General features: G+C 44.4%; 1 protein-coding gene across 2 annotated transcripts in view; it reads left to right on the top strand.

Moving 5' to 3' along the window:
• Positions 1-536: 536 nt before the first annotated feature.
• Positions 537-26,118, top strand: part of LOC106561313 (uncharacterized) — a 44,438-nt gene continuing 18,856 nt past the window's right edge. The window contains exons 1-3 of one of the 2 annotated variants that reach the window (XM_045698699.1): positions 537-802; positions 15,479-15,772; positions 23,234-23,259. In XM_045698699.1, coding sequence (XP_045554655.1) covers positions 15,479-15,772; positions 23,234-23,259 — 320 coding nt within the window. In that variant the 5' untranslated portion in view covers positions 537-802. The remainder of the gene's footprint in view (positions 803-15,478; positions 15,773-23,233; positions 23,260-26,118) is intronic. The other variant, XM_045698700.1, reaches the window with a different exon arrangement.

Genomic DNA, 26,118 nt, shown 5'->3' on the forward strand with positions numbered 1-26,118 from the left:
GACCGGTTTGGTGATGGGTCAGTCACGGTGTGGGGTGGCATTTCTTTGGGGGGGCCGCACAGCCCTCCATGTGCTCGCCAGAGGTAGCCTGACTGCCATTAGGTACCGAGATGAGATCCTCAGACCCCTTGTGAGACCATATGCTGGTGCGGTTGGCGCTGGGTTCCTCCTAATGCGAGACAATGCTAGACCTCATGTGGCTGGAGACTGTCCAGGAGTTGGCGGATGCTTTAGTCCAGGTCTGGGAGGAGATCCCTCAGGAGACCTTCCGCCACCTCATCAGGAGCATGCCCAGGCATTGTAGGGAGGTCATACAGGCACGTGGAGGCCACACACACTACTGAGCCTCATTTTGACTTGTTTTAAGGACATTACATCAAAGTTGGATCAGCCTGTAGTGTGGTTTTCCACTTTAGTTTTGAGTGTGACTCCAAATCCAGACCTCTATGGGTTGATAAATTGGATTTCCATTGATTATTTTTGCGTGATTTTGTTGTCAGCACATTCAACTATGTAAAGAAAAAAGTATTTAATACGATTATTTCATTCATTCTGCTTTAGGATGTGTTATTTTAGTGTTCCCTTTATTTTTTGGAGCAGTGTATATTGAATTAACACATTATCATTGTATTAAGTGTGATAATCGTTGTCATAATTTTTCCTCTGAGGAATATTTAGAATGATAAAAGGAATTTGACAAAGTTTAAAAACCAACTTCAAATGGTTTGACTGTGTCTCTGTCTTTTTTCTCCTCCAGAGCAGGGAGGGTTACGACCTGCTGGGCTGCACACAGAACACTGAGGTCAGTACAACCAAAGTGTTACAACTAACATTCCAATATGGCCGATGGTGTTTCTACCTCGTAACATTGCTTGAACGAGAACGTTTGATGATGATTCTTTTCCTTCAAATTCTATAACAATGAATCCCATCAGCGGCAGTATGAGACATCAGTCTATCGTGAGCTAAAGATGGATTACACAGAGATTACATCCTAAATGAGACAGAGGGGGTATACATGGGAGCCAATTATTCCCATCTATTCACTGTGTTCCTTTTACTGGGAGGGCTCCCATTTGGCTCCCTGTCTAAGAACCTAGAGATTTATGACATCACCACCTAAATCTGTCTTCATCTCCTCCCAGACACACATACATGGCTCTGTTGAGCAGTACTATAGATAGATATCGTCACAACATCCTTGTTTACTGCTGAGACATATTACAGAGCCCTGGATTGCTTTCATACAGTGCTAGTGACTGTAGGTCTTCCTCTAGGTAGTTTATTGTTCAGTGCAAGTTATTGAACATGCATGTTTGACATGGAGTAGGTTATTTGGCAGGGGTCCTGTTAATAGAGTGATATTAGTAGTGTTTCCTTTAGTGATGTTGGTTCCCACAGTAGCATATGGGATTGGCAGGTGGCTAAGTTGTTATCCCTGTCGGCAAGCTACCTCAGGTAGACCAATTTAAAACACACAACAACTGAAATAGACTTTCACTATTCCAGGTCGACCTTGGAAAGGATAGCTGTAATTCCTGCCCAGATAGGTTAGTGTGGGGACACAGTCACTGGAAATAAAACGGTGTGCGTGCGTGCATGTCTGGGAGTTAGGTCAGTGCTAACCAGCCAGGTCTCATTTATTTACCATAGACAGTGTTGTACCTGGCCCCCCAGTGAACCCTGCAGCCCTAACGCTCTGCTGTGTCGTTACATAACTCTGTCTCCCGCTGAGAGCTGACCTGCAGCCTTGCACCATAATCTAGCAGGTTCATTTGAACACCCTTTGAAAAGGTAATACCCTTATGGGCAGCCCCAGCCCCGTCAATATATCATACTGAAATATCAACGCTGCCCCCAGGCCTTCCCGCTGCCCCAGGCCTTCCTGAACCTTTTGTCTTCTGTACCTCCACCAGAGAGGTGTGGCGTGTTCAGGAAAATCCACTTCCCTCCTTATTCACAGGCTGACGTCTCAGGAACCATTAGGTGGATTTGTCGTTGTTTCCTCTCCATGCTCTCAAACGTCACAGCTTCTCATTATGCAAGACTGCAAGCTGATACAGTGCAGTCAACTGGTGGCAGAGGGAGGGTGTGTGTGATGAGGAAGTTTGAAAATATGTAACTTTAGCATGGTAAAATGAGTCTAGCAAGAGAAGAGGTGTGTGTGTGTGTGTGTGTACAGTACCATCCCCCTGCGGCGCATGGAGATATGGGCTCAGAGACGTGCAGATTCAAATCCCCATACCTGAGGCAGAGTACACAATTAAGTAGAGGGAATTTCATTTAAGTTAACAACAGTTAGGGGTTCAACTTTTTTATCCACTCACCTCCTTGCATGCATGCACACACACACGCACAAGCACGCACATTTTACTATCCTTGTGGGGACAAGGATAGTAAAAGGATAGTAAACCTAACCCTTACCCTAACCTTAACCCCAAACCTTAATATAGCGTTTGTCCTTTTGGGAACCTGTCTATTTTCTTGTTTTTCTATCCTTGTGTGGACTTTTGGGGATTTCCGTTACCTACGAGGATAGTAATACACACACACACAGCTCAAGCAATTTCTTCAACTGTCAACACATTCAAAAATGAATAGAGGACGTGTACCGGAGATGCGTTGGTTGGGAATTGTGCAGAGGTGCGCGTTCGGGCTGTGTGTCCTTCGCGGATGCTGGTGTCAGAGCGACATAGCTATGTCACAATCGGATGCTGGACTATTGCGTCTCAGCCTATCTAGACTATGATTTAGGCTTAACTGCCTGCCTGCTTGCCTGCCAACCTTCCTGCGTGTGTATATGCATGTCTATGTGTCTGTCTCTGAGAGCAGGTAACAGTGTGTTAACCGGGGGGATCAAGGCAGCAGGTAGTCAGCAAATTTACCTCTGTCTCATATTTAATTTACTGTTTCCTCTGCATAATGCAGTCAGTGGCACAATGCCTGCTGGGGTGGTGCTGCTGGCTGCCTCTCGCTCACTCGCTTCAGCCAGGGCCCATATTAGGAGCACCGAACACACACACACCTTCCGGCAGCATCCCTTTTCCTGCTTCAGAAAATCTAGAAAAGTACACATTAAAGCTGTCACAGGGAGGCCAGGAACAGACAGAAATGCATGGGAAAAACTAAGCTGTTGGCCTATTTCTTTCTTTCTCCTGCTCTTTCCATCTTTCCCTCTCTCTCTGCCTCTCCCTCCCTTTGTCCTTCTTGCTGTCCTTTCACAGCATTTTAATTGAATTACCGTATGTATCATTGCCCAGGAGCTCACTTTACCTGACTTTCCTTCACAACCGTGAAAGGCGCAGGGCATTGAAACTCCTGCCGTTTGAATGCCACAGGCCCTCTCTCTCCCTCCCTTGCTTTCCTCCTTGTTACATTACTTTGGAGTAAAAAAAGGGTGAAAGTAAACAGTAGCAGTGCGTGAGTAAAATCACTCGGGAGCCCAGCCAGAAAAAAAGCCAATCTACAACCTATGTGTTGTGATAATTGCGTTGTTTGCTCTATATCCTGTTAGTTCATATGCCTTGCGACCGTGATACAGAGGCCTAACGCCAAGACGATAAGAAGACACAGTGGCAGAATAAATTCATCCACACCATTGTTTCATCACAAAATCGGAGAGTAACCTCTGTCCGATGAAGTCCACAAAGCATATTGAATGTAACAAACAGTTACATGACCTACAGCATGGTCAAGCAAGTTAATGTTTCTGACATTTTCAGACCACTAAACAACTATTGATTTAGAACCATGGGACGTTACTGCAAGTCGCAAAGAAAACAGGAGCTGCCTTGACTATGCCAGCGCCAATTCAACTTCAACATCATCAAATCACCTAAAAGATACCAAAAACGATTTAGTCCAATCAAAGTAAGCTAACTATGATGTGGCTGTCCATGGTTCTGATTTGTGTCTGTGTGTGTGTGTGTGTGTGTGTGTGTGTGTGTGTGTGTGTGTGCGCAAGTGGAAAAACATGATGACTCACCCTACTTGTAGAGAAACGCCAATGCCATCCTCCGCTCGTTCATATTGACCAAGCGGTCTATGACTCTGTCATACAGTACACGCTTTTATTTTTTGTCGTCCTAGGCTACCTGGCTAAAATTCTTGCTTGCAAGCCTAAATTCCTTTCATGGACAACAATGCGCCAGGCCAGCTAGTAAACATTAGCCTACTACATCTAGCTACATGTTTTACCATCCTCTCAGGCCAGGGGCACAATGTAAGAATTTATGGTTGAATCAGAATCAGATTTTTCTTTGCTCTCAATGTGATGTGATTGGAGTGAAGCCAAATCCAAACTGGTTTCCCTTGACACTTTTTGGGGCGTTCGTCAGGACCATTCACAGTTGAGCTCACTTAGTTTAGCTCAACGCTGATTTGCTATTTATACTTTTTTTTTAAATCAAGGGAGGCCAAGTGCTTGCTGGCTTCTCTTGCATTCAATGCTATGCGTGGCAACAATGTCATGTTACTTTTGACCAGACAGCATCAGATAGAGGATCTACACATACAGAGAGTAGAAATGTATTGCTCGCTTGGATGCTTTCTCCAATGAGATACATTCAGCCTCTTGTGAATTGAAGGAAAATTATGAAACAAAGGCAATTGTTTGGGGAAGCCTGGCTTCCCTTGGCATCCATGAATACACGCCACTGAAAGTAAATAAAACATGTTACCTCTCCTCTGTTGAGTTAGTGGGTAATTTGGAGAATTTGATTGCTGGCAGAGAAACGCCGATAACGGAGAGACCGAGAGCGCAGAATGGGGCTTTGGATCTCCCTGGAAAAGTGTTCATTTGGAGTGGGGCCATTGTTGCCAGAGGGAGGGACTGACAGTTCAAAGTCATTTGCTCCTAATGTTCCATTAATGCTTTTTTAGCCCTTTTAGAAACATTACACAGACCCTGGGACTGGGGAGTAGCACCAGCAGGACCTATATGGGAGGAGATGACCTTCACAGAAAGTTTCATAACAAGTGTACACAGAGATGCGCAGTATGCATTTTAAATATGCATTTCAGTTACTTCTGAGTATTTTTTTCATTCGTATTGTGCTGGGCTGAACTACACCAATGTATTTTGTAACAAGATACTTTCGAGAACTCTAATTAGTATTTTCAAAATACCAAGTACTTTTCTATACCACTTGTTTTATAGTGGTTCACCATTTTTTGGCCCCCTTTCACCTTGCATTGGTATCAGAAGTCTGATGGCACTCTGTTGTGTTATTTTTTTGTTTTATTTTATTTCACCTTTATTTAACCAGGTAGGCCAGTTGAGAACAAGTTCTCATTTACAACTGCGACCTGGCCAAGATAAAGCAAAGCAGTGTGACAAAAACAACAGCACAGTTACACATGGGATAAACAAACGTACAGTCAATAACACAATAGAAAAATCTATATACAGTGTGTGCAAATGTAGAAAGGCAATAAATAGGCCATAGAGGCGAAATAATTACAATTTAGCATTAACACTGGAGTGATAGATGTGCAGATGATGATGCAAGTAGAGATACTTGGGTGCAAAAAAAACTAAAAAACAATATGGGGATGAGGTAGTTGGGTTTGCTATTTACAGATTGGCTGTGTACAGGTGCAGTGATAAGTAAGCTGGGTCTGCTAAATTGACTTAATGCGTATGTAAAAATGGACAATCTCAAAGCATGCAGAGTATTATTCTTATGAGCTCCGCCCTGAAACAAGGTTTTGCCTAGAAGGGATATAGCTTTTGTAAAAATGTACTTTTCTTGGCAGATTTAGGGAACTTACACAGCAGGTTAGGAGAATTAACATAGCAGGTTAGGAGAATTAGGTTAAGCTGTATCTCATCTAGACATGACCCTGAAACAAGGCCAATAATAATACCCAGTGTGCTTTGTAGTTCATTTTGGTATGTTCATTTTCACATATACATTAACATTTTGGTCATTTAGCAGACACTCTTATCCAGAGTGACTTACAGTGCAACCAAGGTTGATAAACAACAACATATCACAGTCATGGTAAGTAAAACATTTCTGTAGCCGTTACGGAGAATGTTGTTGCTGCTCGGGCCGGCTACTTGAACATTTATTCCTATATTTTAAAATACATATATTTTAATTAAATACATTTCAAAATACAAGTATTTTGTCTTTTTATTTTAATGCAATTACAAAATACCCTGAAGATCAATGTATTTTGTCATTTTTGCCCATCCCTGAGTGTACAAGCCTTAGATGTTTTCTAATCTTCCGTAGCCGTTAGGGCATATGTATGCTAAATATTTCAAATTTATGCATGACTATGAGTTCAAGTGATCGTTAAAGAAAATTGTAAACACATACAGGCTTTAGCTGTTTTGGAGCTAAGTAGGTAATGTTTTCCTGTTTCTTATAAATGGCATGATTAGCTGGTTGTGTCTTTTGCTTTGGTCTATTTCTGAGTGTTGGCTCTGTTAGCATTCTCTATCAGTACTAATTGGTAGCACCACGTTCTGAATCTCCAACCCCAAAGGAGCCACTGTCCGTTGTCAATTTCATTGGAGTGTACACTGTATAGACTTCTGCAGTCATGTGCACAGCACTCTCTCTCTCATGACCAATGTTTAAGACATTTGCTATATTTAGTCAAACACAGATCACAACTCTTCTCTGTCACATGTTGATACCAAAGAGCCGTTCCGTCTTTATCATTTTGATACCAAACAGTCGTTGTCTGTCTTCGTGTAGCGTCAGAGGCACAGTGGCCCAATCAATGCCCACACACTTGCCAGTGCCCTCTCTATCTCTTTCCCTCCCCCTCCCCTTGTTGTGCCCTGTACCCTCTCGCTCACCCCCCCCCGGTGGCTCCATTTGGAGGCCTCAGTCTGCTCCAGTGTAAATTAAGATTAGCACGCATGGCTGCCTCCCTCTCACTATCAGGACTACCAGGGAGAGAGGTCCAAGGGCAGAGGGCCATGCTCCATAAACAGCCAGTGCTAGGAGCGTGCCCCATCCCCTCTGGTGCAGTTGTAGGGACCCGGCAGAGGGCATGGGGGTTCACTGGAGGCACCGGAGGATAGTAGAGGTGGTGAGAAAATGTGTCACCGTGTCAGATTGATGACATGTACACAGCAAATTTTCGATCAGAATTTCACCACACACAGTGTTACATTTGAACACTTTCTTAGAAAGTATATTTGACCATCTGAAATAGTTTTAAACTAATAATTTTCTAAGTGTTGACAAACTAACATGGGTGTTACACATTCCGACTTAAATTACAGGAGAAGTTACATTTTCTACAACCAGATCTCTATTTTTTATGTAAATGGTATATTATGGAAGGGTCCAGAAACCTTTTTTGTGATTTCACGTTTTTGAGAAACCTTATGTAGCATGGGGTCCCGAAAACACATGAACAAAGGCTCCCAAAACACCCAAATATGTCATTTCAGAAACAGCAAAGCTCTCAGTATAGTGATGCAGGTCTTTAGATGTTGTACACATGAAATTGTGTCATTCCAAACTTTATCTGTGGGCTGGCAGCGTAGCCTAGTGGTTAGAGTGTTGGACTAGTAACTGAAAGGTTGCAAGTTCGAATCCCCGAGCTGACAAGATACAAATCTGTCGTTCTGCCCCTGAACAAGGCACTTAACCCACTGTCCCTAGGCCGTCATTGAAAATAAGAATTTGTTCTTAACTGACTTGCCTAGTTAAATAAAGGTACAAATCTGTAATGTTATATTCTGTTTTGCGCTACTCAAGCCGATTCCCCTATCCAGTTGCTCCATTCTCCATGTATGCCTGCTGCTACAGGTAATTGCCAAAATAAAGGAAACACCAACATGTCTTAATAGTGCGTTGGGCCACGACGAGCTGCCAGAACAGCTTCAGTACACCATGGCATAGATTTTACAAGTGCCGTGCTTTCAATATACAAAAGGTGTCTTGACCCTTCTATAACATGCCAATTACATAAAAAATAGAGATTTGGTTTTAAAAAACACTTCTCCTTTAACACTTCATTAGAGCTGATGCTGTTACACTTTCTCAGTGTTAGGGAATTAGTAACTCGTTTTGGGTTGTTGTTTTAACACTAAGGTGTAAAGCCTTATTTCCATATTTATTTCCCAGGGTGCCTTTTGAGTGAATTTTAGAGGTACCAGTACCACCCATGACTGTGTTTGCTAGTGACAGAGACATGATTGTTGCAGTTGATGGCTTTCATGCTACCCTCCAGTCCCTAGACTTCCTGGCGCTGACGGAAACATGGATTACCACAGATAACACTGCTACTCCTACTGCTCTCTCCTCGTCTGCCCACGTGTTCTCGCATACCCCTAGAGCATCGAGCCAGCGGGGTGGTGGCACTGGAATCCTCATCTCTCCCAAGTGGACATTCTCTCTTTCTCCCTGACCCATCTGTCTATCTTCTCATATGAATTCCATGCTGTCACAGTTACCAGCCCTTTGAAGCTTAACATCCTTATCATTTATCGCCCTCCAGGTTCCCTTGGAGAGTTCATCAATGAGCTTGACGCCTTGATAAGTTCCTTTCCTGAGGATGGCTCACCTCTCACAGTTCTGGGTGACTTTAACCTCCCCACGTCTACCTTTGACTCATTCCTCTCTGCCTCCTTCTTTCCACTCCTCTCCTCTTTTGACCTCACCCTCTCACCTTCCCCCCTACTCACAAGGCAGGCAATACGCTTGACCTCATCTTTACTAGATGCTGTTCTTCCACTAATCTCATTGCAACTCCCCTCCAAATCTCCAACCACTACCTTGTATCCTTTTCCCTCTCGCTCTCATCCAACACTTCTCACTCTGCCCCTACTCGGATGGTATTGCGCCGTCCCAACCTTCGCTCTCTCTCTCCCGCTACTCTCTCCTCTTCCATCCTATCATCTCTTCCCTCTACTCAAACCTTCTCCAACCTATCTCCTGATTCTGCCTCCTCAACCCTCCTCTCCTCACTTTCTGCATCCTTTGATTTTCTCTGTCCCCTATCCTCCAGGCCGGCTCGGTCCTCCCCTCCTGCTCCGTGGCTCGACGACTCACTGCGAGCTCACAGAACAGGGCTCCGGGCAGCCGAGCGGAAATTGAGGAAAACTCGCCTCCCTGCGGACCTGGCATCCTTTCACTCCCTCCTCTCTACATTCTCCTCTTCTGTCTCTGCTGCTAAAGCCACTTTCTACCACTCTAAATTCCAAGCATCTGCCTCTAACCCTAGGAAGCTCTTTGCTACCTTCTCCTCCCTCCTGAATCCTCCTCCCCTCCCCCCTCCTCCCTCTCTGCGGATGACTTCGTCAACCATTTTGAAAAGAAGGTTGACGATATCCGATCCTCGTTTGCTAAGTCAAACGACACCGCAGGTCCTGCTCACACTGCCCTACCCTGTGCTTTGACCTCTTTCTCCCCTCTCTCTCCAGATGAAATCTCGCGTCTTGTGACGGCCGGCCGCCCAACAACCTGCTCGCTTGACCCTATCCCCTCCTCTCTTCTCCAGACCATTTCCGGAGACCTTCTCCCTACCTCACCTCGCTCATCAACTCATCATTGACCGCTGGCTACGTCCCTTCCGTCTTCAAGAGAGCGAGAGTTGCACCCCTTCTGAAAAAACCTACACTCGATCCCCTCCGATGTCAACAACTACAGACCAGTATCCCTTCTTTCTTTTCTCTCCAAAACTCTTGAACGTGCCGTCCTTGGCCAGCTCTCCTGCTATCTCTCTCAGAATGACCTTCTTGATCCTAATCAGTCAGGTTTCAAGACTGGGCATTCAACTGAGACTGCTCTTCTCTGTGTCACGGAGGCTCTCCGCACTGCTAAAGCTAACTCTCTCTCCTCTGCTCTCATCCTTCTAGACCTATCTGCTGCCTTTGATACTGTGAACCATCAGATCCTCCTCTCCACCCTCTCCGAGTTGGGCATCTCCGGCGCGGCCCACGCTTGGATTGCGTCCTACCTGACAGGTCGCTCCTACCAGGTGGCGTGGCGAGAATCTGTCTCCGCACCACGCGCTCTCACCACTGGTGTCCCCCAGGGCTCTGTTCTAGGCCCTCTCCTATTCTCGCTATACACCAAGTCACTTGGCTCTGTCATATCCTCACATGGTCTCTCCTATCATTGCTATGCAGACGACACACAATTAATCTTCTCCTTTCCCCCTTCTGATAACCAGGCGGCGAATCGCATCTCTGCATGTCTGTCAGACATATCAGTGTGGATGACGAATCACCACCTCAAGCTGAACCTCGGCAAGACGGAGCTGCTCTTCCTCCCGGGGAAGGACTGCCCGTTCCATGATCTCGCCATCACGGTTGACAACTCCCTTGTGTCCTCCTCCCAGAGTGCTAAGAACCTTGGCGTGATCCTGGACAACACCCTGTCGTTCTCCACTAACATCAAGGCGGTGACCCGATCCTGTAGGTTCATGCTCTACAACATTCGTAGAGTACGACCCTGCCTTACACAGGAAGCGGCGCAGGTCCTAATCCAGGCACTTGTCGTCTCCCGTCTGGATTACTGCAACTCGCTGTTGGCTGGGCTCCCTGCCTGTGCCATTAAACCCCTACAACTCATCCAGAACGCCGCAGCCCGTCTGGTGTTCAACCTTCCCAAGTTCTCTCACGTCACCCCGCTCCTCCGCTCTCTCCACTGGCTTCCAGCTGAAGCTCGCATCCGCTATAAGACCATGGTGCTTGCCTACGGAGCTGTGAGGGGAACGGCACCTCCGTACCTTCAGGCTCTGATCAGGCCCTACACCCAAACAAGGGCACTGCGTTCATCCACCTCTGGCCTGCTGGCCCCCCTACCTCTGAGGAAGCACAGTTCCCGCTCAGCCCAGTCAAAACTGTTCGCTGCTCTGGCACCCCAATGGTGGAACAAGCTCCCTCACGACGCCAGGACAGCGGAGTCAATCACCACCTTCCGGAGACACCTGAAACCCCACCTCTTTAAGGAATACCTGGGATAGGATAAAGTAATCCTTCTAACCCCCCCCCCCCCTTAAAAGATTTAGATGCATTATTGTAAAGTGGTTGTTCCACTGGATATCATAAGGTGAATGCACCAATTTGTAAGTCGCTCTGGATAAGAGCGTCTGCTAAATGACTTAAATGTAATGTAAATGTTTCAGTCTTGTAGCCTTCACCAACCTGAGTGCCTATGTCAATATTTTATCATAAAAATGTAATTATTTATGACTATACATTACTTTGTTTTACAATACCATACTTTAACATACTCATTTTACCCAAACGCAGTGGTCTGAAACTCCTGGTTTGCAGGCCACATTGGCAAGTCACATTTTTCTGGCTTGCAAAGTGGTATATCATTCTTATTGGAATCCAGCCACAGTTAGTATAGCCAACAATTGGACCTTTTTTTCACCCACAACTCAGTTAGAATCGGTGCGAGAGAAGATTACTATATGAGACTACCTAAACCATCTAAATTGGAACAACAATCTCAATAATGGGTGAAATAAGTTGAACCACTTACAGATTGGAATAGTTTAGAAAAAGTTTGGATACACCTACCCATTCAAGAGTTTTTCTTTATTTTTACTATTTTCTACATTGTAGAATAAAATGCCAAGAGTGTGCAAACTCTCATCAAGTTAAAGGGTGGCTACTTTGAAGAATCTCAAATATAAAATACATTTAGATTTGTTTAACACTTTTTTGGTTACTACATGATTCCAAATGTGTTATTTCATAGTTTGGATGTCTTCACTTTTATTCTACAATGTATAAAATAGTAAAAATAAAGAAAACCCTGGATTGAGTAGGTGTGTCCAAACTTTTGACTGGTACTGTATATTTAAACGTTTTTGGAAAACGTGGTCGCATTAAAACAACTGAGGGATATTTTACTGTAACTCTGTTACCAAACTTTACTTCTGCACAGTTCTTGTGAAATTTTCTGTGTAAGTTATTCAAGGTAGTCCTTGTGTATTTTTTTAACCTTTATTTAACTAGGCAAGTCAGTTAAGAACAAATTCTTATTTACAATGACGGCCTAACCCGGATGACGCTGGGCCAGTTGTGCGTCGCCCTATGGGACTCCCAATCACTGCCGGATGTGATACAGCCTGGATTCAAACCAGGGACTGTAGTGACACCTCTTGCACTTAGATGAAGTGCCTTAGACCGCTGCGCCACTCGGGAACCCATATAGAGTTTTATAGATTGTTAAACTTTGAAATTAATGTTTTTTTCAAAATGTATGCCAAAGTGAAAAATCAGAGCCAAAGCGTAATTCCATTGCCGTGGAATTGCCCGCCAATAGCTGAAATGGGACAGAAAAAGTAACTTCTACAATCAGTACACTGGTTCTGTGCCTACTAATTTGCTGTGATTGGATCGCCTGGAATCAGAATGAATGATGGACCTTTTTCAACTCCCCGCATATGAAGGAAGTAAATCAAAATGTTACATCTCTTTGTTGAGTTAGGGGAGTAATTTGGAGAATCGGATTGCTTGTGCAGAAATGCCAATAACTGACAAGACTTTCGTCCCCAATGCCCCCAGCTTTGGCAACTTCTGTGAAACAGCTCCACTGGAGCAATTATGGGGAGGGGAGGGATCAGGGGAGGGGAAGGATGAGTGGAGGGGAGGGTAGATGTGGGAGGGAAGGGAGGTATAAAGATGTGAGATGACGGAAGGCATTGAGGGGCATAGGGGGTGCCAGGGGACCTTGACAGGGGCTGTGCGGTGCTCCTCAACGCTTCACCATCTACGTTGTCGTGTTGTGTTGGAGGCAGAGGCGTCCCAGTGAGGGGCCTGCTAGTGGAGGTGTCATATTCTAATGAGTCATAGCTAAAGAGAGCTCGGCGGCCTTTAAGATGGGAAATGGATTAAAAGGGAGTCTCAGTAAGCAGTTCAATTGCCCTGAAAGCCAAACAGATGGCATGGCAGAGGGGCTCTGAAGACTCTATCTGCAGACTGGAGCCATGGAGGAGAGCCTGGGGAGAAGATGCACCATGCCAGGCTGCAGCCAGGTAGCCACCACATGGCACAGACACAGGGCTGGCTCAAGGCTTTTGGGGGCCCTAAGCGAGATTTGGTTGGGAGACCCCCCCCCATCTTGCGGCAAAACATTTTGGTGGCCCCTCTCTTCAAGGTGGAGAGAAAATGTTTAGTTTTTCCCTGCAATTCTAAACATTTTGCCTTGGGGCGTAGAGAAAATATTGTAATTTTAAAGGAAGTATTCTGCAATTCTAGTATACATTTTGCCATGGGGCAGAGAGAAAATGTAGCAGTTGTATAACACATTTCATGCGATTCTACTCATTTTACCATGGGGCAGAGATAAACAACTTGCAGTTTTACAGCTAATTTACTGCAATTCTACACATTTTGCAATAATTTATGCCATGTTAATATGATATTTGAGGGAGAATGACTAACAAAATCAATAGGAGCCCCCTGGAGGTAAGGGCCCCTGGGCATGTTCTTATTGTCATGAGTCTTGTCCTGGAGGACAACTGAGTGATTTCCCCTGAGATAGGCCACCTGCAAAGTCCAAATTGGCTATATTGTAAAAATTCATGAAAACCAACATTTAGATTTTTGGTCTTAATTTAAGGTTAGTTAGGCATTATGGTTAGCAGTGTGGTTAAGGTTTAAAAACAGATTTTTATGACTTTGTGGCTGTACCAGCTAGTGACCACTCTGCAGAGCTGCCTCTAGAACAAGATTCATTACGAAAAACGCTATCCTGCTCCTACATGCCCGGTCGATATTCGGGCATAATTACTACAAGTTTAGATAGCTGGCTAGACTAACTACCAATCTAAAAAGTGATAGCTGACATGACTAATTGAGTGACTGTCACTGACTGACATAACAAGAGAGAAACTGCTGATGCACAACCACATTTTGAAATTGCACCTAGTGTATTCTACTATTCTTACTCTCAATAGTAAGTTGAGACCCCTAGCGACCGGGGGTCCTAAGCGACCGCTTATGTCGCTTATGCCTTGAACCGGCCCTGCACAGCGAGAGAGGAAGATCATTAATATGACACTCCGAGAGCGAGAAACAGAGAAAAAGAGGAGGTTGAGGCCACATCCCCTTTTCACTCTCACTCTCTCTCAATTCAAATCAATTCAAAGGGCTTTATTGGCATGAGAAACATATGTTTACATTGCCAAAGCAATTGAAATAGATAATTAACAAAAGTGAAATCTTTGTCTCTGTCTTTCTCTCTCTATCCCTCTCTCTTCGTCTTTCTGTCGCTCTCCGTTCCTCCTTCTCTGTCACCTTCTGGCTCTAGTCTTTTACCCCATCATCCTCTGTTATTTTATAATCTCCCCGTCTCTCTTTTGCTTCTACATTTATGCACTGGCTCTCACGTCTCTGTCTCTTTTCCCCATTTTAGGTCTATATCTCAATAATTCATATCCTACAAAGGTAGTTCATTCAAGTTCATTTGAAATGACAGTAATGTATCTCCTCACCTTACTGAACCTCTCTCACTTTCTTCACCTTCTCCATATTTGACCTTCTTCCTCTCTTTCTTCATCTTCCTAACACACTCACCTTCGTTTCCATCTTAAGGCTGGTTTATAGTCCGTCTAATAACATGTCTATAGACCATTTGAATGCGACATGTGTTGTTGACAAAAACAACATAAATTTATAATAAGGGGCGAGTGTCTGTAGACTGTCAATGACACTATCAAATCAAATCAAATGTATTTATATAGCCCTTCGTACATCAGCTGATATCTCAAAGTGCTGTACAGAAACCCAGCCTAAAACCCCAAACAGCAAGCAATGCATGTGAAAGAAGCACGGTGGCTAGGAAAAACTCCCTAGGAAAAACTCCCTAGAAAGGCCAAAAACCTAGGAAGAAACCTAGAGAGGAACCAGGCTATGAGGGGTGGCCAGTCCTCTTCTGGCTGTGCAGGGTGGATATTATAACAGAACATGGTCAAGATGTTAAAATGTTCATAAATGACCAGCATGGTCAAATAATAATAATCATAGTAGTTGTCGAGGGTGCAACAAGCACGTCCGGTGAACAGGTCAGGGTTCCATAGCCGCAGGCAGAACAGTTGAAGCTGGAGCAGCAGCACGGCCAGGTGGACTGGGGACTGCAAGGAGTCATCATACCAGGTAGTCCTGAGGCATGGTCCTAGGGCTCAGGTCCTCCGAGAGAAAGACAAAAAGAGAGAATTAGAGAGAGCATATTTAAATTCACACAGGACACCGGATAAGACAAGAGAAATACTCCAGATGTAACAGACTGACCCTAGCCCCCGACACATAAACTACTGCAGCATAAATACTGGAGGCTGAGACAGGAGGGATCAGAAGACACTGTGGCCCCATCCGATGATACCCCCGGACAGGGCCAAACAGGCAGGATATCGCACCCTCTCATCCTCCTCTTCTTCCTCTAATTTCTTCACATTCTCCTTCTATCTCTCTCCAAAAGTATTTGAACTGAAATATTTACCATATCTTTCTCTCTCTTTCTCCTTCCCTCTGTCTCTTCAGATGTCTACAGAGCAGTTGGAGTCGTATGTCAACAGTCAGTTTGATGACCTCTACCGGCTGGTTCGTTTGGAGGAGAAGAGGACCATCCACCTGGTTGACCTGAAGGAAGCATTCCTGACTGCCGCCGCCGCTGAGAATATTGCTGAGATCACCGTCCACACCAAGCAGCTCCAGGAGGAGATAGCCTGCATCACACAGCAGCTGGGCCAGCTGGACAAGGCCGGGGCACAGCCTGGGGCCGCAATAGCAGCCCTAGTTCAGGGAGGAGCACCTGGCCCGAGCCCCAGACCAGCGGTGAGGCCTCTCTCCCTTATACACCACCATGGTCAGGGTAGATGTTACCACTATAGGCACTGATCTTGGATCTGTTTACCATCCCTAAATATAATAACCTTAATCATTGGGGGGTAAAGCAGCAAAGACTTTATAACTGACCCATCACAGGGATAAAACTGACCCATCACAGGGATAAAACTATGGTGGGTTCTTAGATGTAAACATGTTTAGCACTGCATAGCCAAGGGCTTAAGTGTAGCTGTGTATGTCCTCTGACTGCACACACGTACGCACCCACACACACACACACACACACACACACACACACACACAACAGCTGGAAATACTCTACCACCTATTCTACATACCAATCTCTACCAAGGTTAAGTTCTCACATGCCCACACCATTACTCAAATACACAAATATACACAGATATGTATTCTCACTTACACACACACACACACACACACACACACACACACACACACACACACATGCAACAATTTCAATGATTTTACTGAGTTACTGTTCATATAAGGAAATAAGTCAATTAAATTCATTAGGCCCTAATCTATGGATTTCACATGACTGGGCAGGGGTGTAGCCATGGGTGGGCCTGGGAGGGCATGGGCCACTTGAGAGCCAGGCCCACCCACTGAGGAGCCAGGACCTGCCAATCAGAATGAGTTTGTCCCCACAAAAATACTTTATTAAAGACAGAAATACTCCTCAGTTTCATAAACTGTCCAGGTGGCTGGTGTCAGACAATCCTGCAGGTAAAGAAGCCGGATGTGGAGGTCGTGGAATGGCGAGGTTACACGTGGTCTGCAAATGTGAGGCCGGTTGGACATAGGGCCAAATTCTCTAAAACAACGTTGGAGGCGGTTTCTTGTAGAGAAATGAACATTCAATTCTATTGCAACAGCTCTGGTGGACATTCCTGCAGTCCGCATGCCAATTGCATGCTCCCTCAAAATACATCTGTGGCATTGGGTTGTGTTACAAAACGGTACAGTTTAGAGTAGCCTTTTATTGTCCCCAGCACAAGGTGCACCTGTGTAATGATCATACTGTTAAATCAGATTCTTGATATACCACACCTGTCAGGTGCATGGATTATCTTGTCAAGTGAGAAATGCTCACCAACAGGGATATAAACAAATTTGTGCTCAAAATTTGAAAGAAATAAGCTTTATGTGCATATTAAACATTTCTGGGGTCTTTTATTTCAGCTCATGAAACATGGGACCAACACTTTACATGTTGCGTTTATATTTTTGTTCAGTATATACACTATATATACAAAAGTATGTGGACACCCCCTTCAAATGAGTGGATTTGGCTATTTCAGCCACACCTGTTGCTGGCAGGTGTATAAAATCGAGCACACAGTCATGTAATCTCCATAGGCAAACATTGGCAGTGGAATGGTCTTACTGAAGAGCTTAGTGACTTTCAACGTGGCACTGTCATAGGATGCCACCTTTACAACAAGTCAGTTTGTAAAATGTCTGCCCTGCTAGACCTGCCCCGGTCAACTGTAAATGTTGATATTGTGAAGTATAAACGTCTAGGAGAGACAATGGCTCAGCCATTGGCTCAGCCGCCGAGTGCTGAAGCATGTAGAAATCATCCTCGGTTGCAACACTCACGACCAAGTTCCAAACTGCCTCTGGAAGCAATGTCAGCACAATAACTATTCGCCGGGAGCTTCATGAAATGGGTTTCCATGGCCGAGCAGCCGCACACAAGCCTAAGATCACCATGCGCAATAGCAAGCATCGGCTGGAGTGGTGTAAAGGTCGCCACCATTGGACTCTGGAGTAATGGAATGTCTTTTTCTGGAGTGATGAATCACGCTTCACCATCTGTCAGTCCGACGTACGAATCTGGGTTTGGCGGATGCCAGGAGAACGCTTAACTGCCCGAATCCATAGTACCAACTGTAAAGTTTGGTGGAGGAGGAATAATGGTTTGGGGCTTAGTTCCAGTGAAGGGAAATCTTAAGGCTACAGCATACAATGACATAATAGACGATTCTATGCTTCCAACATTGTGGCAACAGTTTGGGGAAGGCCCTTTCATGTTTCAGCATGACAATGTCCCTGTGGACAAGGCGAGGTCCATACAGAAATGGTTTGTCGAGATCGGCGTGGAAGGACTAGACTGGCCTGCACAAAGCCCTGACCTCAACCCCATTGAACATCTTTGGGATGAATTGGAACGCCGACTGCGAGCCAGGCCTAATCGGCCAACATTGGTGCCCGACCTCACTAATGCTCTTGTGGCTGAATGGAACAAGTCCCCGCAGCAATGTTCCAACATCTAGTGGAAAGCCTTTTCAGAAGAGTAGAGGCTGTTATAGCAGCAAAGGGGGACCAACTACATATTAATGCCCATAATTTTGGATTGAGATGTTCCACGAGCAGGTGTCCACATACTTTGGGTCATGTAATGTACAGTACCAGTCAAAAGTTTGGAATAAGCTAACATTTTGTAAATTATTCAGATTGTTTTTCAACTGCAAACCAAAGACATACATACAGTATCAGTCAAATGTTTGGACACACCTACTTATTCAAGGGTTTGTCTTTATTTTTACTATTTTCTACATTGTAGAATAATTGTGAAGACATCAAAACTATGAAGTAACACATATGGAATCATGTAGTAACCACAAAAGTGCTAAACAAATCAAAATACATTTTATTTTGAGATTGTTCAAAGTCGCCACCCTTTGCCTTGATGACAGCTTTGCACGCTCTTGGCATTCTCTCAACCAGCTTCACCTGGAATGCTTTTCCAACAGTCTTGAACGAGTTCTCACATGTGCTGAGCACTTGTTGGCTGCTTTTCCTTCATTCTGCGGTCCAACTCATCCCAAACCATCTCAATTGGGTTGAGGTCGGGTGATTGTGGAGGCCAGGTCATCTGATGCAGCACTCCATCACTCTCCTTCTTGGTCAAATAACCCTTACACAGCCTGGAGGTGTGTTGGGTCATTGTCCTGTTAAAAAACAAATATTAGACCCACTAAGCGCAAACCAGATGGTACTGCTGCAGTATGCTGTGGTAGCCATGCTGGTTAAGTGTGCCTTGAAATCTAAATAAATCACAGACAGTGTCACCAGCAAAGCACCCCCAACACCATCACACCTCCTGTTCCATGCTTCATGGTGGGATCCACACATGGGGAGATCATCCGTTCACCTACTCTGCGTCTCACAAAGACACGGCAGTTGGAACCAAACATCTCACATTTGGACTCATCAGACCAAAGGACAGATTTCCACTGGTCTAATGTCCATTGCTCGTGTTTCTTGGCCCAAGCAAATCTCTTCTTGTTATTGGTGTCCTTTAGTAGTGGTTTCTTTGAAGCAGGCCTGAATCACGCAGTCTCCTCTGAACAGTTGATGTTGAGATGCGTCTGTTACTGAACTCTGTGAAGCATTTATTTGGGCTGCAATATCTGATGCCTGTAACTCTAATGAACGTATCCTCTGCAGCAGAGGTAACTCTGGGTCTTCCATCCTGTGGCGGTCCTCATGAGAGCCACTACACTGACTGACATTCATGTCTTAAAGTAATGATGGACTATCGTTTCTCTTTGCTTATTTGAGCTGTTCTTGCCATAATATGGACTTGGTCTTTTACCAAATCGGGCTATCTTCTGTATACCACCCCTACCTTGTCACAACACAACTGATTGGCTCAAACGCATTAAGAAGGAAAGAAATTCCACAAATGATCTTTTAACAAGGCACACCTGTTAATTGAAATGTGTTCCAGGTGACTACCTCCATGAAGCTGGTTGAGAGAATGCCAAGAGTGTGCAAAGCCGTCATCAAATAAAAAAAATAAAATCTCAAATATAAAATAGATTTAGATTTGTTTAAAACGTTTTTGGTTACTTCATGATTCCATATGTTTTATTTCATAGTTTTCATGTCTTCACTATTATTCTACAATGTATAAAATAGTCAAAATAAAGAACAACCCTTGAATGAGTAGGTGTGTCCAAACTTTTGACTGATACTGTGTATGTATTCTCACTCACATGCACACACACCCCTTCTCCACACACTCCTCCTCCCTCATACTAGTTAAGAGAAGGTTCTTATTACTTACAGGGTTAAATTAAAAGATCCTGCTGGCCCATTACTCACCTGCTATAGTTTAACTACTTCAGGCTCCCAGTCAGGCAGTCAGGGAGAGAGGAAAGGTGGGCTGTATTAATGGCTGTGGCCGGCCTGCAGATTGGTTTCCTGGTTTGAGAAATGGGCCAGTGGTAGGCCGAGTTCATTAAGGCCCTAATTGGATGGTGATGGTTGCCCTGTTTGTTCTCTCCTGGAAGTCATTGCTGCAGTGAGTAATGCCTGCTGAGACATTGAGGAGAGAGAGAGTGACAGCGAGAGAGAGACTGTCTGAGCTCCTACAGTGGCACTTAGGTGTGTGTGCCACCGTGCTTCTACATCTGCATTGTTTGCTCTTTGGGATTTTAGGCTCGGTTTCTGTATAAGCACTTTGTGACATTTGCTGATGTAAAACATTTCATTGTGTGTGTGCATACGTGCGCATGATGAGGTACAAATAAAAAGTGTGTGTGTGCATGCATTTATATCTCTGTGTGTGTGTGCAAGAGAAACGAAATGGAGAATGAGATAGAAAGAAGCCCTTAACACCAACTTATACACACAATCAAATCATTCTCCAGCGAGTTTCAGTTCTCTCTGTGTGTGTGTGTGTGTGTGTGTGTGTGTGTGTGTGTGTGTGTGTGTGTGTGTGTGTGTGTGTGTGTGTGTGTGTGTGTGTGTGTGTGTGTGTGTGTGTGTGTGCTCGCTAAGCAGTTAGTCTGACTAGAGGCAAGACTGATAAAGAATGTTATGGCAGTTGCTGTGTACATGTATTACAGAAATGCATTGGCTCCTGTTTTGCAGTGTAATCTACAGATCTGTCATTAAATCAATAGAGAGCGGTGCGGGCAGTAGGTAAGCAGCTGTACAGACGTACGCCGCTGTGTTTACCCTCCAATCACCACACACCATGATTACTGAGCACTTATCTGTCACCCCGGAGGAAACCATCTCTCAGGCTGTCTCACAGAACACACACACATGCACACACATCACCTCACGTAGCATACACAAATAGTCAGAGAACAAACACACTTTCACACACACACATAGCAGAGTAAATCCGGACGAGCACACACACTCATTTACCTATGCTTACGTTGAACTGTACTGACTGCCAGGAAAGTACCAAAATGTATTTGCTCTATGTGTGTACAGTACACATAATCGTGTTGACACAGACACCGATTAGACTTTCTGAAATACACATTTTTGTCACACTCACACATATTCCAAGAGTGACACAGACAGGAAGGAATGCCTCCACCCATACAGATAGACAGTCATGCACACTGACTCTCTCACATGCCCCAATGCATCAATACACAAAGAAACGCATTTCATTGAATTGTGTGAGGTGTGTTTGCACCCGTATGAGTCTGTGTTATTGTGCGTACTAGAATGCGTGTGGCTGTTTGTGTAAGCAAGTTACAGTAGTGTCCACATTTCTATGTGTGCCTTTGTGTGAGCAAGTGTGTGTGTGTGTGTATGAGTTTGGCAGAGGAGTGTATAGTCAGCTGGTCCAATCAGCCATTAGTCAATCATTAAATGCCAGGTGTGCGGACTGTGTTGACCCAGGCCTGAACTGGACCTAACCTGGTCCTGACCTGGTCCTGAACCAAATCTAACCTTGTTCTGACCTGGTCGTGAACCAGACCTAACCTGGTCCTGACCTGGTTCACATTGAGGGGCAGATGGGCTGATCTTAGACAACCAATAGTCTAGAAAGTAAAGCTCATAGTGACTGAACAATTACTGCCATCACTGTAGACCACTCATTCTACAGTATGTTTTCACCTAAATCGGACATGGGTTACAATTAAGTGATAATGCCAGAGAAGCTGGTGTTTGGAGGATATATTGGTACAGGTTTTGTTAGGCCCGAGACACTGTTCTAATCCCTTGCTTTCTAGCTAGCCAACTACGGCTAACTTACAGTCACGTCAAACAGTGCAGCCAGAATAACTGCAAAGTAGCTGCATTTGTGTTTGTTTAAGCTGTTTCCTAGTGACATTTATTTGGCACATCCATAACAATGAGCTAATGATGCGCGATTTCGACTGTTGTAGAAAATGTGCAATATCGTCAGAACACTGTTGTTCAGAGGAGCTAGCCAACAACACAGCTAACACAATCACTTCAATCTGAAGCTGGAAAGACAGCAAACTAGCTACACTTCATTTCGTTTGACCTGTTTTCTATTGATAGTTCTTTGTATAGATCCATAAAAATGATGCTGATTCATGATTTCGACTGGCTGAGAAAAGCTGCCTTCCTGTCTGTCTCATTCCGAATTCCGACACGTTCATTACTATGGGACAGCTAGAGATCGAATTTGAATATTGAAACAATGTTGCAAATGTTGGAGAGACAAACAGCAAGGTTTATACAAATCTCTGCTGTTGAAAACAAAATGTTAGTCTAAAAGAAATGTGAGATAATGTCTAGATGCTTTTCATAGTGGAGATCAAGTATATAAGTTGCCTGGTTGGGCTGATGAGACAGTGGATTGTGCAGTCAGATGGAACAGAGTAAATAGGCATTTTAACGTCATGGATTTAGCCGGTGGTGGAATAGGCGCTGACTGGAATGCGTTTTTAACAAATCAGCATTCAGGATTAGACCCACCCGTTGTTTAATAGTAAACTAAACACCACCCTGCCTCACAATATGTTCTTATTTTTACATTCACCTTTTGAATTCATTTGAATTCTGCACCTATTCCAATGAGATGTGGGAAGAAAGTGGGAAGTGGGAACTAAGTGGGAAGAAATATGGCAGTATTCTGTTGTCTTGTTTTAATAAAAAGCAGAGAGATGGCATTAGCGGCTCAGGGCCCTTTGAGGGAAGATACAGTACAGTGCTGTATAGTTAGTCTCTGTGGTCCTCCTCTAGCTGGTGTCTGGGCTGGTGGCTGCTAATTAAAGTGTGAACAGTGTCTACTGTCAGAGTAGAGCTCCACCGCTGTATTAATTTACTCTCCTCTCATGTGACACAATGATATGTGAAAGCCACTGTCTCACACTCACAGTCACTCAGTAAAACGGTCACACGCTTACTAAGTCACACTGTAAAGCTGTCATTAAGGCACTGTCTCAAAGTCAGTATCATACAGACACTCATACTCAGACACTTTCTTAAACCCTTTTTTCTCCTTGGGTAGTATACGTCATCTACAGGTATATACAGTAAGTATATAATAATTCCTACAGTGTGAATGCATTAAAGAACTGCTAAGTGTCTGTAAATAGCTTTTGATTTGTGAAGGTTTGCCAGCTGTGTAGCTACAGGACCTCTGTGTTATTGGCCCCTGTATTAAAACTGCTGTCTCCCTTGTCTTTTCAGCAGCGCAGAATTGAGGCCAGGCCAAGGTAAGTCTGATTAATAACATTCTCAGCATCTAGCAGAGCAGGGAGAAAAATACATTTTCAAATCCCCACACTCAGGTGGTTTTACAGTGGGTTTACAGGGAGAGGGGATCAGTATACCACACACATCCATGCTCACACTCACATGTACAGTAAACGTGCATGCTCTCTCTATCTCTTTCACACACACACACACACACACACACACACACACACACACACACACACACACACACACACACGCGCTTCTCTCTCCAGCCCTTGAACATTGTATCTCCTCTCCTCCTCCCCTGTAGTCCTGTATAGACCTTTTCACACTGCATTGTTCTTAGCCCCGGGCTAGACTGTCCCTGGGCTAGATTAGCCTGTGCTCAAACAAGCATTTTTTATCCCTGGGCTAAGCATTAGTCATACTTGTATTCCAAAGCCCTGGGATAACGGACAAACACAACATGCAACCAACATTCTATCTCGACACGCAACCAATGTTATAAACAATACATTAATTAACACATTAGTTCCTCTAGCTTCGAGCCTAGCATTTGATTTCCAACTGTGATGGTTTGTATAAACCGTACAAACTTTGATATTTGCCTGTCTGACTTTTTTTTATATAAAAAATAAAAATGATTTCACCTTTTATTTAACCAGGTAGGCTAGTTGAGAACAAGTTCTCATTTGTCCTCCTCTTGTCGTGTTCCGTGTGTGTATATAGCCACTCCTGGGCTACAATCACCTATCTGGACCCGTTTTACTGCCGATGCGGAGCCCCATCGGGCCTTCACGACTGGACTACCGACATTATCTGCCCGAGGGAGTTATCCAACTGGCCCCTCCGTCGCGACGTAACCTGAACGCCCATCTGGGGCCCGCTAATCGTTAGCTGTCTTATCGGCTGCTATCTGAATAGGTCTATCGGACAATTTTCTTGGGCCACTATAACTATTTTGCCAATTAGACTGGTCCCCCTACCACACAGAACCCCACTAATCTACAGATGGAAACGCACGAGGTGGCTAAAAACAGACCTCCCTCCATCTTCTGCCAGCTTGCTACCTATGGCCCAGCTAGCTTTCTGAATCTCACTGGACCCTTATGATCACTCGGCTAAGCATGCCTCTCCTTAATGTCAATATGCCTTGTCCATTGCTGTTCTGGTTAGTGTTTATTGGCTTATTTCACTGTAGAGCCTCTAGCCCTGCTCATTATACCTTATTCCACCACCCACACATGCTATGACATCTTCTGGTTTCAGTGATGTTTCTAGAGACAATATCTCTCTCATCATCACTCAATGCCTAGGTTTACCTCCACTGTATTCACATCCTACCATACCTTTGTCTGTACATTATACCTTGAAGCTATTTTATCGCCCCCAGAAACCTGCTCCTTTTACTCTCTATTCCGGACGTCATAGACGACCAATTCTCATAGATTTTAGCCGTACCCTAATCCTACTCCTCTGTTCCTCTGGTGATGTAGAGGTGAATCCAGGCCCTGCAGTGCCTAGCTCCACTCCTATTCCCCAGGCGCTCTCTTTTGATGACTTCTGTAACTGTAGTAGCCTTGGTTTCATGCATGTTAACATTAGAAGCCTCCTCCCTAAGTTTGTTTTATTCACTGCTTTAGCACACTCTGCCAACCCGGATATCCTAGCCGTGTCTGAATCCTGGCTTAGGAAGTCCACCAAAAACTCTGAAATCTTCATCCCTAACTACAACATTTTCAGACAAGATAGAACGGCCAAAGGGGGCGGTGTTGCAATCTACTGCAGAGATAGCCTGCTGAGTTCTGGCCTACTATCCAGGTCTGTACCCAAACAATTTGAACTTCTACTTTTAAAAATCCATCTCTCTAAAAACAAGTCTCTCACCGTTGCCGCCTGCTATAGACGACCCTCTGCCCCCAGCTGTGCCCTGGACACCATATGTGAATTCATTGCCCCCCATCTATCTTCAGAGCTCGTGCTGCTAGGTGACCTAAACTGGGACATGCTTAACACCCCAGCCATCCTACAATCTAAGCTTGATGCCCTCAATCTCACACAAATTATCAATGAACCTACCAGGTACCACCCCAAAGCTGTAAACACGGGCACCCTCATAGATATCATCCTAACCAACTTGCCCTCTAAATACACCTTTGCTGTTTTCAATCAAGATCTCAGCGATCACTGCCTCATTGCCTGCATCCGTAATGGGTCAGCGGTCAAACGACCTCCACTCATCACTGTCAAACGCTCCCACATATGGTGTCCAGGGCACAGCTGGGGGCAGAGGGTGGTCTATAGCAAGCAGCAATGGTGAGAGACTTGTTTCTGGAAAGGTGGATTTTTAAAAGCCTCGGAAACAATGTTTCACTTTTGTAATTCGCCCCTGTACAGAGAATACTGTCAACAAACTAACTTTTCTGATCTAGGTGAAATCATGCAAAACTATTATTATCATGGATATATCCAATTAAATGTTATTACAAAAACTATGAAAACAGATGAAAATGAAGTGTTTGCTGCCCTTCCAGCTGTAGAGTTTGAAGCTTTAGTTGGCTAATAGAGAAGACGTTAGCCAGCCGGCATAGCAACCATTTTTGTTAGGCATACTAATTAAAGTTTTTAGGTTTTTGTCCCCAGATGGAAGGATGAAATAGTATGAATCAAAATAACGTGCATAATAATTATAAGCATCACAAGTATATGTAAATTAACTTCCCTGGGCTATCGTCCCACCCTAGTCAACAGCCAGGGGAATCGCTTGGTGCAAAATACAAATACCTCAAAATGCTATAACTTCAATTTCTCAAACATATGACTATTTTACACCGTTTTAAAGACAAGACTCTCGTTAATCTAACCACATTGTCCGA

The sequence above is a fragment of the Salmo salar genome, chromosome ssa17, assembly GCF_905237065.1.
Source record: "Salmo salar chromosome ssa17, Ssal_v3.1, whole genome shotgun sequence".
NCBI lineage: Eukaryota > Metazoa > Chordata > Actinopteri > Salmoniformes > Salmonidae > Salmo > Salmo salar.